This window comes from Aethalodelphis obliquidens, unplaced genomic scaffold (assembly GCF_003676395.1).
Source record: "Aethalodelphis obliquidens isolate GAN/ISIS:26980383/991018 unplaced genomic scaffold, ASM367639v1 scaffold12, whole genome shotgun sequence".
Lineage (NCBI taxonomy): Eukaryota > Metazoa > Chordata > Mammalia > Artiodactyla > Delphinidae > Aethalodelphis > Aethalodelphis obliquidens.
The window spans coordinates 24,525,991-24,540,791 of NW_020837956.1; the positions used below are offsets into that span (position 1 = coordinate 24,525,991).

The 14,801-nt window shown below is 55.0% G+C and overlaps 1 protein-coding gene across 3 annotated transcripts in view; it reads left to right on the forward strand.

The window, feature by feature from the left end:
- Positions 1–4,052: 4,052 nt before the first annotated feature.
- ADCY3 (adenylate cyclase 3) overlaps positions 4,053–14,801 on the forward strand; it is an 82,326-nt gene continuing 71,577 nt past the window's right edge. Inside the window, exons 1-2 of one of the 3 annotated variants that reach the window (XM_027113684.1) lie at positions 4,053–4,728; positions 5,200–6,050. In XM_027113684.1, coding sequence (XP_026969485.1) covers positions 5,376–6,050 — 675 coding nt within the window. In that variant the 5' untranslated portion in view covers positions 4,053–4,728; positions 5,200–5,375. The remainder of the gene's footprint in view (positions 4,729–5,199; positions 6,051–14,801) is intronic. The other 2 variants (XM_027113685.1, XM_027113686.1) reach the window with 2 other exon arrangements.

Here is a 14,801-nt window from a genome sequence, read left to right on the forward strand (position 1 = left end):
AGGGACCAGGAGAGCTGGTCTGGCTTCTGAGGAGATGCTCACACCCAGGATGGGACAGACCCAGAAACACCCCAGCCCAGGAAAGTGGATGTGGTCTTCACTGTTTGGGCTCCACTTCCCCCTGCCCGCCCACAGGCCAGAGGACAGGCCCGAGGAAGGGAGCAGGGCACCAGGGCTGTCAGATGGGGGAGGAGGGGGTGAGGCCAGAGCCCACCTGCTAGGGTGGAGCAGTGCAGCTCTGCCAGGAGCGTGCACACGTGCTCACGCTCACCCATCACACTCATCACACATGCTCGCTCACATGTAACTCTCACGGTCACACACTAACACAAAACACGTATGCATACACTCACAAATACTCACACACTTGTACACATCCACAGTGGTCCAAGGAGTGGCCCAGAGGCAGGGGCAGAGCCAGGGAGACTGACGTGGAGGCAGAAGCACCAAGAGACACAGAGAAGGAAAGAGACAAAGAAGTGGCGTTCAGGCCGGTGCTGTCAGAGAGGAAAACTGCAGTGGAGTCAAGAGAGGGACCCGGGTGTAACCACAGGGACAGCCCAAGGGCGATGGCGCCCAGCCATGCCTTGAGCAGGTCCCGCTGGGGCAGCAGTGCCAGAGCAGCCGGGCCGTCTGGCCAGGAGCTGGACAGTAACACCCAGTTGACTTGTTCTGTGGAGACTTGCCAACCATTCTGATGCCCATTAGCCCCTGTTCCTAGGGTCAGCCTGTGTCACCCCACCACAAGGACACTGAGAACTGGGGAGGTGGAATCATTTGTCTGAGGTCCCCCTCAGCATCAAGGCCAGGCTCCGAGGCTGTGCTTGCTGATGACTGAGGGCTCCTGTCTCCCGGGTGAAGGCTGCTAACCTCTGAGCTGGCAGGAGTTGATGAAGGTCTGGACGCTGTACGGGTCATCCTTGTGGCCCCTCCATGTACTCCTCAGCTGCTGCGGGTACACCCTGCAGGCACCTTGCCTCACTGCACGAGTGTCCTGTTTCCTGCCCAGGTGCCCACCGCTCAGCCTCCCTGAGGCTTGTAGGCACCTGGAAGTACTCAAGAGGAAACCCACCAACCCGTGACCCTTAACCAACGTGGGAGGGAAGCAGCTGGATAAATACTCCCCACTTCCAGCCACCCAGCCAAACAGGCTGAGGTGCCTTCTGCGAGGCTCCTCAGAGGGTCCCAGAGGGATCAAGCCCCACTGCCCACGGCAGTGACCGCACCGGCACAGCCCCCTGTATTTACCGGCTTTCCTGACTTCTTTCCCCAGGAATCACTCTCGCAATTAAACCACCTGCATGCAGGCTTTGCTTTCCGGGAAGGCCCCAGTCAGGGCTCTCCCAGGGCCCAGCACCAGGGGAGCTGGTAACTGTCTCTCCTCCCGCTTCTTCTTCCCCAGGACACCATGGTCCTGCTCTGATCTCGTTTGCTGAATTCAGGAGCCACCACATTTCCCCAGGGGGCCCAACCACTCTTGTTTATCCAATAATAATTAATTCTCAGCAATCCATCTCTAGTCTCAAACCATACAAACAAAAGGTGCCTTCTGCAAAGAGGTATCCTGTCCGAGGGGATCCTGGGCTAGGGTTGGGGTGCCCTCCAAGCTTCTCCCCAAGCCCGTGATTCTGTCTTCACTTTAGGACACGTGCCACAGGCAAGTCACTCACAGAGCCATTCATGGCCTTCGGTTGTGTGGGTGTGTGCATGTGTGTGTTGGTATGTGTTTTAAAGATAGATTTACTGTACCTTTTGATTGCAAAAGCAATGCATGACAGCTTTCCAGGTAACAGTGCAAAATATATAGCTTAGAAACTGAAGGCACCTCCCTCCATTTTCACTTGAGTGTGGTTATTTTTAATTTCTCCTGGACCAGGACATGTTCAGCATCAATGAATAAGTCCTGTTGGTCTGCTCAGGGACACTTATAAAGTGCCACTTCTTCCTAAGGAAACCATCCATTCATTCAACGGCTGCTTTGAGTATCTAGGTGCCATGTCCTGGAGAAACAGCTGTGAGGGAGACGGATGAGACTTGTGGCCTCACTGCCTGTCTCTGACTAGTTGCGTTTTCCCCAATCACCTCTCTTGCTCTGGAATATCCACTCAGTTGCCCCTGGCTTCCAGGGAGGCCCAGAGAGGGGCTGCAGCTGCCCTGCTGGGCTTCCCACATCCATAGGGCAGCGCTGTGCGCATAACCCAGAATGCAGAGCAGGGACCGGAGTGTGCTGTGGGTACTGTCCTGCTGCTGAGCCTTTGCAGAGGCTCCAGCCAACCAGATGCTCCCCTGTGGTCCTGAAAGGCCCTGCTTCAGGTCACCTGTGCTCAACTGAGGGTCTGTCTTTGTGGACGTGGTGCCCCGGCAGAGCTGGCAAGCATCCTGAGGGCAGGGGTGGGGTGTTTTCTCTGGTCTTTCCTGATGCCTGGCCCGGCTGGGCATCCTGTGTGCTCCCAGCACAGGTCTGCTGAACAGGTGCCCACGGCCAAGAGAGGAGGACTGTGGAAGGGCAGGGAATAGAGCAGTGAGTTCAGCAGTCAGGGCAGGAGGGGCAGGAGGGGCAGGAGATCGGGGTTTTTACCAGGGGTATCTGTGTGGAACGCTCTTCTTTCACGGGATGTGTGGGGGGGGAGAGGCTGGGGCATAGGTGGTGGCAGAAGGCCCAGCAGAAAACCCACAGGGCCCAGGAGCTGGGCGTGGCCTTGCCGAGTGGGGAGCCCCCCAGAACCCCAAGGGTTGGCATGTGTGCCAGGAAAAGGGGAGAGACTCACAGAAAACACAATGTGGGTGTCGCTTGTGCCCAAGCAGGCCCAAACAGTATTTATCAGCTTTTTTTCCCCTTTATTAACACATGTCCCTTTGTTAAACATAAAAATCATGCCTCCTTTAACACTGTAGAACAATTCAAAATAAATGTTTGGATTCCAAACAAACCGAAACAATGGGGAGAAATGCTGCTTTACTGAAATTACCGTCCTCCTAAATCTGATGTTGTATTCCTCACGTTTGGAAGCAAAGCGCCGACAAGTTTGGGCTGAGGCTGGCAGCTTTTCTGAATTAGTATGAGAGTCGGACAGAAACAGCTGTGATAGGATCAATTCGCTGATGAATCTATTCCCTAAGGTTTGTGAGTTGACACCTGAGGTTCTGGAAAGGGCCCTCAAGGATGATCTCAAGAGGTCCAGGAGGCATCTTCATCCAGGGCCTGGATGGCTGAGTTTCTCCCTTCTCTTACCTACATCTCCTCCTCTCCCCAGGGAGCCCATCCTCTCATGCTGCTGGCTGTCCTCAGCAACTCTTTCCCCCACATTGTTACTTTTGCTCCAAAACAACCTATCTCCCTCCTCTCCCTTTATCTAAATTCCTAAAGCCCGTGGTTGAGCTTGGCAAGATATTCTGTCAAATCCAAAGAAAGTAATTTATACTAATGTGTAAGAGACTGAACGACTTAACCATTCAAAGGAGCATTTGAGTTTTTAACAGAGTTTGTAAATTCAAAAACGCCTCAAACAGGTGGAATGTGCACAAGAGATCTTTTTGAAGCAGGTTCTCTCCCAATTCCACGTGCCTCCTGGGCCACTCCTACCCCCTTCCTTCAAGAACCAGGCTCAGCTGCGGGCCCTTCTGCGGAAAGCTGCCAGGGTGGGCGGGGACACAGGCCAGGCGCACCGGCGGGGGGAGCCGTCCGCAAACCTCAGCCCCCGCCTCTCCGAGCCCGGAAGGAAGCTGCGGCAGAGGAGGGGGCGTCCGGGATGCCCCTAGCGCGCCTCACCTGCGGGAGGGCACGTCCCGGGCTTTTATCTTCTGAGACGGGCCTGCGGGGGGAAAGGCGCTGATTAACCCATCCTTCCTGCCACCGCCCACTCCGAGCTTCCACGCAGCCGTCGCCGCCAGCTCGCCGCCCGGTGTCGGAGCTTGGGGCCGCCAGGGGCCCTGCAACTCGCCCCCGCGCTCCTCCTCACGCTTCTCCTCCTTCCCCCCGCCGGGCCAGGTCTGGAGCCGGGCGCCTCACCCCCGCCCCCGCCCCCCCCCCCCCCCCGGGCCCCCCCCCCCCCGGGGGGGGGGGCGGGGGGGGGGGCGCCCCCCCCCCCCCCCCCCCCCCCCCCCCCACTACGGACGCGCTCGCCGAGAGGGCGGCGACTGCGGGGAGAGAGGGGCGCCGCCCGCCTGCCGGGGCCTGGAGCGCGCGTGGCCCCGGAGACGCCAGCGCCGCGCGGGGAGTCACTGTGCAGCGCGCAGCGCCCCGACTCGGCTGGCTCCGCTCGGCGCGCGGGCGGGCCAGAGGATGCTGGCGGGCTTCCCCGGCTTCGGCCCTCGCTCCCGCCGCGGAGGGCCCCGGTTGCGCCCCTAGCCGCGCCGTCGCGACCACTGAGGGGCCAGAGGGAGGGGGCCGGCCGCGCATGCCGGCCCCGCGAGCCGCAGCCCTAGGGGCGGGCGCCCCCGAATTTTCCAGCCTCCGTCGCCGCCGCCTCCTCCTCCTTCCTCCTGCGGCCGGGCGCCTGTGGATGCTGAGGGGCAGTCCTGCGCCTCTCCCGGCCGGATTCCCGGCCTGACGGCGGGAGAGTCGCGCCCCGGCCGGGGACCGTGGCTCTGGCGGGGCGGCGCGGCTCCGTGGGAAGCAGCCCCCGGGCGCGCTGAGCCCTCCTGTCCCCTCCCGCTGCACGCGTGACTCGGCCTCGCAGCCCGCGAGGGGACCAGCCCGGACCACGCGGCTCCCGAGTTTCTGCACAGGTAAAAGGAGGGGCAGGGCCAGCCTTCCGGAGGGCAAACAGTGCCCCGAGGTGGGGAGCCCGAGTGGCCGAGGAGCTGGGTGGGAAAGGAAGTAAACAGAGGAAGATTCGGGAACCCCCAGGATGGCTCTGGGTTTTTTTCTAGCTTGTTTTATCTAGACCTTCTAAGGCTTGGGCCTGGAGGAGATTTACGTGAGGAAGTCAGGGACTGAGAGAGACGAGATGACCAAGGGTGCGACGGATGGAGAGGTGGCCAGGCCCGTCCATAGGCAGAGACAGGAGACGGAGTGTTTGGGCGGTCAGGACTAAGTGTGTGTGGTCGGGTGGTGGAGTGAGCATGGGGGAGGCGGGAGAACGGCCCTGGTTCTGGAGCCCCTTGGAGCAAGGATTCTTTGAGGACAGCTGGAGTGGGTTGTGGAGAAAGCACAGGTAGGAAGGAAGAGGGGCTTCTACTCAGTGATGTCCTTTTAAGTTCCAGATGGTCAGTGCTGCCTGTGCCGGGGAAGCCAGCTCTGTGTTCCTGCCCGAGGGGGCCGGCCGTCAGCCTGCCCCAGGTCCCCAAGAGCCCTGGTAGGTGGCCCATTCCAGAGTCCCTCCTCTGTTCACCGTCCGCTTCTCCAGAGCCAGTAGAAGCAGACACCAGCCAGGATGCCGAGGACCCAGGGCTTCTCCGATCCTGAGTACTCGGCCGAGTACTCAGCCGAGTACTCCGTCAGCCTGCCCTCTGACCCTGACCGCAGGGTGGGCCGGACCCATGAGATCTCTGTCCGGAACTCGGGATCCTGCCTGTGCCTGCCTCGCTTCATGCGGCTGACCTTCGTGCCGGAGTCCTTGGAGAACCTGTACCAGACCTACTTCAAAAGGCAGCGCCACGAGACGCTGCTGGTGCTGGTGGTGTTCGCGGCCCTCTTCGACTGCTACGTGGTGGTCATGTGCGCGGTGGTCTTCTCCAGTGACAAGCTGGCTCCCCTGGCTGTGGCCGGGGTGGGGCTGGTGTTGGACATCATCCTGTTTGTGCTCTGCAAAAAGGGGCTGCTGCCCAACCGGGTCACCCGGAAAGTGGTGCCCTACCTGCTGTGGCTGCTGATAACAGCCCAGGTCTTCTCGTACCTGGGCCTGAACTTCTCCCGCGCCCATGCAGCCAGCGACACGGTGGGCTGGCAGGCCTTCTTCGTCTTCTCCTTCTTTATCACGCTGCCCCTCAGCCTCAGCCCCATCGTCATCATCTCTGTGGTCTCCTGCGTCGTGCACACGCTCGTCTTGGGGGTCACCGTGGCCCAGCAGCAGCGGGATGGGCTGAAGGGGATGCAGTTGCTGAGGGAGGTGAGTCCCACCTTTTGTCCCACCCAGCGGCTTCTCTTCCCAGCAGCTCTCAGCTGAGGTGGTACCCGTTTTGGAGATGGGGGTGGCATTGTTTTCTTTGCCCTTGAGTCAGAATGTCGGGGGGCAGGGGTCGTGGTCTGGGGTTCTCATCTGCCTGTGCAGGAAGGACCAGCTCTCCCTCAACCCCTGGCTTTGCAACAGAGCTTGTCTGTGGTTGGCCTTAGGGATTGGAGGATTTCCGAACATTGGCCACTCTGTCACCTGTGCCCAGCCCGCGTGGGTGGCAGGAAGGCCCGCCTGGGCCTGGTCTTGAGCGAGGCAGCCTTGTGTTTGTCGTTGAGCTCTGCTGGGAAGACCTCTTGTGGGGAAAGAGGGCACCCTTGGCTTCTGGTCTCTAGCTTGTCATCGACTGGTTTCGGCGAGAGACTGAGTGTGTGGACTCAGTGCCCCTCTGTCAAATGGGGACAGAGTTGGCCTGCCTAAAGTGGTTGTTATTAAGATCAAAGGTTGTGGGTAACCTCAGATAAGGAGACGTGAAGGACTGTGTGTTTGTCGTAAATCCCACTTCTGCTGGGAGCTCAGGGTGCCCGAACAGTCAGATGATGTAGGGAGTGGTGGTCTCCCCACAGAAGGCATGTCATGGGGATGCAAACGGGGCCAGGGTCGCCGGCCACAGCGAGGGGGTGTCTGCTGGTTCCAGAGGATGCCTTCCTGTGGAAGGGGTGAAATTTTGGCCTCAGCTTAACTAATAGGTAGTCTTGTGGTCCCACTGGGTGCCAAGACCCTGAGTAGGTTCTGAGGGGCTACAGAGATCGGGAGGTGTGATTCCTGGCCTTCTGCACTTATTATCTGGTAACCTATCTGGGGGCGGGGGCTCCACAGGGCTTACAGTCAATGAATTCCACAGCTGTGCGTCCTACCCACTACCTGCTTATTTTATATATGAGCCCAGAGATGGAGAGTGACCTCTCTAAGGCCACGCAGCTAGTTGTGGCAGTCAGCGGCTGGAATGTCCATTTCTAGATTCCCATTTCAGTGCTCTTGCTACTACGTCACACTGCTACCGCCATCTTGGCCAAAGCCATTAGTCTCCTGTGATTGGGGGCTGAGTGTCCAGGGGCGCAGCAGTGCCGTTGGTGGTTGATGCAAGAAACCTGTGGGGCTGTCCCATTGCCTCCCGCTTAGTTAGATTGAAACACAGGTTTTTCTTCTGTTTTAAATTTTTCCTAGTTCTTGGACCAATATTCTTCCTGTTTTCCCATTCTGGCTCACACAGTGTCTTCTCTCACAGAAGCTTTGTGTGTTGATGCTGCAGGGGCCCAGCCCTGGGCTGGTGCACACGGATTGGTGCAGGCACACAGAAAGGTCCCTTTTTCTCCCAATGCCCTGTGCGTAAAGGGTGACAGCCTGCCATTCCCCTCATGACTTCCGGGTTGTTGAACCTAAGGTTGTGCTGCTGCCAGCTGAGGGCCCTGCTGGAAGCTTTCTGGGCAAGAATGGCGAGAGAGGCATTCCTATCAGGAATCGGTGACAAGCACAGCTTGGGGGCAGATAGGTGGGCATGGCAGCCTCTGGGGCCTGGGATCAAACTCTGAACCCTTTCCTTTTACTGAACAGTCACTTCTAGCCCTTTCCTCTCTGCCAGGGCCCCTGGACCACATGAGTTTCCCATGTGCTTTGCTGCCCATGAAGGGAGCAAATCAGAAATTCTCCCCACTGGAGCCCAAGAGGCTGAACCCTTGATTGCTGGTGTCCTTTGGGCGCTGCTAAGAAAAACTCCAAAAGATTAGGAAACAGAAAAAAAAGATAGAAAAATAAGTAAATCAAGAATAGCAATATTAGTATCCCAGGAGAGCATGACCTTGACATGGAGGCAGCTTTGGGACTAGATGGGGAGGGAGAGGTGACTCCCAAGGTCCATTTGGGAGCCCGAGATAGAATGCAGGAGGCCCCAGCTTTCAGTGGGCTGTGTTCCAGAAGTTTCTGAGTCACTTGTTTGGGACTAATGTGACTTTATATATATATATATATATTTTTATTTTTAACAATTTAAAAAAATATTTATTTAGGCTGCACCAGGTCTTAGTTGCAGCATGCAGGATCTTTAGTTGCGGCATGCATGTGGGATCTAGTTCCCCCACCAGGGATCAAACTTAGGCCCCCTGCATTGGGAGCGTGGAGTCTTACCCACTGGACCATCAGGGAAGTCCCATCATGTGACTTTTTAAAAGGTGCCTGGGTTCCCAGGCCCACTCACCAAAGTCTTAAGTCACAGTGTCCCTGCATTTGGTCTCTCAGAATACGGTGGAACCCTGAGCCCCCTGTGGCCCTGTGTTGTCATGGAGAGAGCACCTAGACACAGACCCCCCCCCCCGCCCCCCGGCCATGGAATGAAGCTCGCTCACCTGCCTGCAGCTCCCCTGGTCCCCTGTTACCTCCCGGCATGGGGTACCATCAGGGATAGGAGTGGGCAGGGGCTGGAGGACAGGGGTATGAGAACCGGCAACCAGACCCCCCCTCCCCCCACAATCAGAGTAGCCCCAGCCCCCGGCACCTCCTTGCTTTGCTGTCTTCTGCCCATAGACTCCCTTTTTCTTTCTCTTCTCCTGTCACCTGTTGGCTCCAGCCAGGGACCCCCTTCTGGGCTGGTGGGGGGATGAACCCAGTTTTCCAGTTAGAAGCAGACACTGGATTTCTGGGGGTTTGTGAGTGCTGCTGTCACCGGCAGCACCGAAGGAACCTTTCCAGTGCCCAAGTCTTCTTCCTCTGCACCCTTCATCCCCTCAAACCCATATTTGGCTCTGTGGGAGAAAGACAGAAGGACACAGGGGCCTCAGGGTAGCCTGAAGTGTCAGGGACAAGCCACACAGCCTGCGCTGCCTGGGTTCTTCTCTTGGGAGGTAGGCAGGTCAGGGTTCCCACTGAACAGCAGGTGGAGTCCGGGGCTGTGGGATGGGGCGATGCTGGGGCTTCGTTTATCAGTGAATGGGTGGCTCTAACTGAGCAACAGGTATGGGCTCGCAGCCTTTGGGGTCTGGGACTGAAGGGCGTCAGATCATGTCATCGGAGGCTGTGGTGGAGGAGAGCGCGGCGTGGGGTTGGAGGGAGGGAGGAGCAAGCTGCGGCCGGTAGGCCTTTCCCACATCCCTCCCCCTGCCTGGCTCCTGGCCCAGCTTGCCTTTTACTCACCCCGAGCCGCCCAAGGGGTGAGCTGATGAAGCAGGAGGGGGTGGAGGGCAGGACCAGGCAGCTGCTGATGGGGGAGGATGAAGGGGGAGATGGGAGTGGGGAGAAAATGCAGCCGAGGTAGGGAACATTCCTGCGGCCCGTGGCTGCTCCCAGGACCCTCACATGTGCCCACAGACACCTGTTAGCTTCTGACAGGGTCCTGAAAGGAATGAGACTGTGGCAAGCTAGGAGCGAGGAACCCCTGAAACATATTTTATAGCTTTATTTCACGGCAGAAAGGCTATTTAGGGGCAAAACTCTCTCTTGGAGTTACTAGCCTGTTAAGACCTTTATTCACAAATGAGAACATGATAGAGCAGTGGATGTGGGATTCCTTTCACACCTACAAATCACAGAGCAAATCATTCGCCCAGTGAATGAATATTCGGCTCCGGGGGGCTTCAGTGGGGAGGGTGTGAGGAAGCTGATGCTTCAGATGCCCTGTCTGTAGGCTGGAGCTAAAGTTCATACACATCGTCTCAATCACCCCTGGGTGTTACTGGCTCCATTTTACAGATGAGGAAACTGAGGCTCAGGAGGACAAGAGAAGACAGAGGGGCTGGTAACTGGGGAGGGATCACTGGTGAGTGAGATGGTGGGTGTGAGGGCAGGGGGCTTCCCTGAAAGCCTCTTTTTCTCTGGAAGCTGGCATCTGGGCCTCCTTCCTGCATCTGTGGCTGCCCCCAGATGCCTTTGCTATAAGCAGTGTTGAAGAACAGTGCCAAGAGGTGGGAGGACCTAAAATATCCTAGGAAGCGCCCCTCTGTTTCACCCTGGGAATTGGTTGCAAGGGCAGGGAGAAGCCTGTGACAGAATGTTCCTGTTGGGAACGTGGCCAGGAGTGTATGAGAAGTGAGTGGGGGAAGCAGGAACGGGAGCTGGGCGGGGAGGCAGCAGCCTGGGGCTCTGAGCAGCTGAGGCATGTGTGCAGGACACAGGCTGGGTGGGGGCAAAGCCAACACGGTTCTTGGTCCTTTCGCCCTGGGCTCTGCCCCTGTCCCACAGATGGCTCATCCTCTACAAAAAGCGTGCAGATGGGTATCATGTAGGAACCGGGATAATAAGGAAATGCACAGAAGGGGACCAGGAGGCCATCGAATCCAGCTGCACGTGGGGGAAGAATAGTCAATTATTGAACATGTGAACAACTTTGCAGAAAGTTCCCCCCTCAGTGCTTCCCCTGGTCACATTTCTCTGGGGCCTTTTCTGATCCTTTTCTGTGTGTAAACAGGGTGTTTCCAGTCTGGCATCATCGTGCAAATGCATTTTAGGTCCCACCTTTCACCCACGTGATTTCACTGACATTTTGCCATGCACATTGGAGTCCTCGTGTTTATTATTTTAAATCAACACTTTGTCATCAGCCGGGTTTTTCTGGAGAGGGCCGCGTCAGCGGGGCCAGGTCCAGGCACCAGTCTCCATGCCAAGGTCTGGTGAAATCTCCCAAGAGGCAGAATTGCTAGGACTCCCAGTTATTCTGCAATTTCTTCATCAATGTGCAGTGAATCCCAGTAGGGTGCTCCAACCCCGAATAAACCTTCAGCCAACCCCCAGCTGTCCCCTCATGAACATATGTACTCGTGATGATCTGCTTTACCGCGGGTACAGTCCTGACCGATGCTCAGACATGTGAGCTCAGAGATAACCCCTAGGTGGAAATCCAGCGAACATGGGGATGGACAAGGTACTCAGTGTACTGAACTCTTGCTGTATTTCAGTCAAGTATTTTCCAGCAAGAGGTAGAAAGTATTTTCTTTTTACAGATGGGGAAACTGAAATGTGTGATGAGTGAAATGGCTTGTCCGGAGCCGCATAGCTAGAAGGTAGAGGAGCAGGGTTCGAATCTAGGTCAGTGGGATTCCAGAGTTCATAAAAGATCTTCCCTAAGAGTCTGTTGAGATACAGTTCCAACAGGATTGGGTCTTTAGTTTCTCCACCCACAACCATGAGAAGGAACAACATGGGGGTTGAGGAGGTGTTTCTAGGGGCAGAAGTATTGCTGCTGATCAAGGAGCAGAGCTGTCTGGGGGTTCAGTGTTGCAGCCGACATTCCTTATGCCCCTTTAGGAGGCATTGTTACATTACAGGACATTGTAGTCACCAATATCTGTAATCATGACGCCCACTTCAAGAGAATATTAAATTACAGTCAGTATAAAGTGAGGTCTAATACTGCATTCTAAAAACGTTTTTGTCAGAAATGGATAAGAACACATTTGGACAAATAAGGATTACATTTTGGCTCTCTAGGAAGTTCACTAATGTGGGTTGGCCCGTTTCTCAGTGGCATTACTGCACATGTATTCCTTCATTTACCCTGTTTCAGTTATCCGTGGTTATATAACATATAACCTCAAAATTTAAAGCAATAACAACTGTTCTTGGCTTAAAACAATAACAGTTTATCTCATGATTCTCTGGGTTGACTGTGCTCTCAGCTGGATGCTTCTCTGCCTCACGTGGCACTGGCCGAGGTCACTCACTTGGCTGCCTGGACTATTTCATTCATTGCCGGCATTCAGCTGACAGCTCTGTTGGCAAGCTCTAAGAAGGCCTTACTCAGATGTCTAAAGCCGTCGAGCTTCTCCAGTGACCCCTCCAAGTGGGTTAGCTTGGGCTTCCTCACAGCATGGTGGAGCATGGTGGTGTCTGGGAGACAGTGGTAGCTATCAGAGGTTTTAAAGGCTAGACCCATCACTATTGGTCAAAGCACATCACAGGGGTAACCCAGGTGCAAGATAAGGGGAAATTGATTCTACGCCTTGGCATGAGGGTGATACGTACATACAGGGAAGGAAGGAAGGAATGGAGGGCAGCCGTCTTCTGAGGCTGTTTACTAAACCAGGTGGCACGTGGTGGATGTTGGGGAGAAGAGATGAAGAGAGCCATGAGTCTGGGTGGGGTACCACAGGATGCCTCAGAAGTGAGAAATGTGGTCCACTGTATAGTTGGCTGTACAGTCAGCCCTCTGTATCTGTGAATGTGAAACCTGCAGATACGGAGGGCCGACTGTCTTCGTTGTACTATGCCATTTTATATATGCCATTGTTATCCACGGAGGCCCCTAGAGCCAGTCTTCTCCAGATACTGAGAGATGACTGTATATAACTTTTTGAAGGTATTGGTTCTCTATGAGAGCCAATCCATCATTTCTAAGATTTTTCAGAAAGTTAGAAACTGCATTGCACATGAAAAGATGATGGCTCGTGGTTCACCTGCATGGGCTTTGCCTTACCTTACCTTCAGAAGAAGAATTTTTTTCTTAACTTTTCCAACACGCATACCCTCTCTGTCCAGGGTACTGCACTAGGTTACGGGGAGGCACACCTGCCTCTAGTCACGACCCCAGCACCAGTGCCGGACCTTTCTGTCCACATGTCAGCTAGATGGGCAGCCTGGCTCTGGCGTTTGTATTCCTTTCCCAGGAGGTGGGAATTTGCCAGTGTGCAGCCTTCAGAAACATGTCGAATTTGTCTTCCTAGCAGGTTGTTGTTCGCCTCAAGGAGAGTAAGACCAATAGTACAGGCCCTCTGCAGCCCCTTGCAGTGCCTTGGTCCTGACTGTCACTCTATAAATGTTTGTTGAATAAATACCTTCCTGCTTTGCTTTTATCTTTACTTCCTTCCTCATCAACTCTGGTTGACAGTTTGATAAATTTTTGGTTAGATCCAGGCTAGGGAAATGTTCTGGTACTAACCTAAGTGATTAGCGAATGATGTTTTCAAAGCAAGACTTACATAACTCTTCAAGAGTGCTAATCAGTACTCCTTTGCCACTTGTTTTTTTTTTTTTTTTTTTTGCGGTACGCGGGCCTCTCACTGTTGTGGCCTCTCCCATTGCGGAGCACAGGCTCCAGATGCGCAGGCTCAGCGGCCATGACCCACGGGCCCAGCTGCTCCGCGGCAGGTGGGATCTTCCCGGACTGGGGCACGAACCCGTGTCCCCTGCATTGGCAGGCGGACTCTGAACCGCTGCGCCACCAGGGAAGCCTTGCAATCATCATTTTTAATGGCTGCGTAATATGATGTTGGCTAAATGTACCATAATTAACTGTTCCTTTTCTGTAGGGCATTTGGTTACTCTTAATTTATTAATTTTATGTATTTATCATCTATATTTCATTTACTTATTATTATTTGTATGTAATACGAGCAGGCCCATGGCCTCTCTCCTGTCCCCTCCTGGTGATTTTATATCTAATGCTCCTTCCTTCCTCTGATCACGTTTTCAGCTGTTTCTCCCAGCAAAATTCCTCTTTGTGGTTCCGAAGAAATTTGCTTTGATTAGTAATGAAACCTTGTCTTCCCTTTCCCGTTCCTCTCTTCAAGAGCACTTTCTTTGTTGTAAACAGAAAAGAAAATGACACGTTTCAGAAGAAATCCCACCTCACGCTTTACCCCCATTCAAAACCCCAGCGTAAGCAGACTGGATTGGAACCCTGGCGGGATTTCCGTGGTTGTGGGTTGTGTTCCGTGTCATTTTAGGACTGGTCCCCATGAACTGTAACGTGGGGCCAGCTGAGTCAGAGCTGGCAGCGTCAGGCTGGGCAGCCCCCTTTCCAGGCCAGAGTCGGCCCTAGGTGGGCGCCTCGGCTGCCCCTGGAAGGCTGAGTTTTTCACCCAAGGGGACCGGGCCCTGGGGAATTGATCCCCCTGGGTCTCATTCTTAAGAGACTGACCCATAAGCCCAAGGCTTAGTCACCGACCTGCTGGTGGTAGGTGGCCCTTCCCTCCCTCCCAGGAAGGGGAATACTCTGTTATTTGGCACAAATGTACTGCAAATTCCTAAGAAACCAAATCACTAATTTCCTGGAGGGGGATCTGAGCAAAGGGCATTGCCTGGTGCTGGGGGGCGGTCATCTTCCCAGGCTGGGGTTGGGAGCTGCCCCCTGCCGCCCCCGGGCTCATGTCCCAGCACTGGGCGACGCTGTCAGCTAGACACAGCTTCCCCCAGATTGCCAGAAGAGTGCCACAGTTTCTCACCTGTCAGCACTCTGTTTTCTAAACTCCTACACATGATTACAGTTTATCTTTCATTGTGCAGTATTGAGCACTCTGGAAGACACATTAATCCCCCCTTCCCTAAATTGGGGTTGTAGTTGTGAATATTATATTGCCCATCTCTGGGGACAGATCTGGGACACTGCCTCTTTATTTCAGTAAAGGGCCCAATGTAGGTGGTTACTTTAGGGAACCACTATGTCGTGTGTCCCTTCAGTGTCCTGTCTCAGACCAACTGACCTCTACATTTTAAACTAACGCAGAGGCCTCGGAAGCCTGACCCGTGGGTGGGCTTTTCTGCTTCGGGAATCTGAGAGCCCTGGCTTCATAGTCGTTGACTTGGTTTACTTCCTGGCTCCCCCCACTTACCAGCTGGGGGATCCTGTGTACATTATTCAGTCTAAGTCTAGTTTCTGCTCTGTGAAGTGGCCTAATAACACCTCCTTCGCTGGGTTAGTGTAGGGATGAAACACACACTAGCGATGAAAACATGTCCTTTTGGTTGGTGCAGGCCCGGATACAC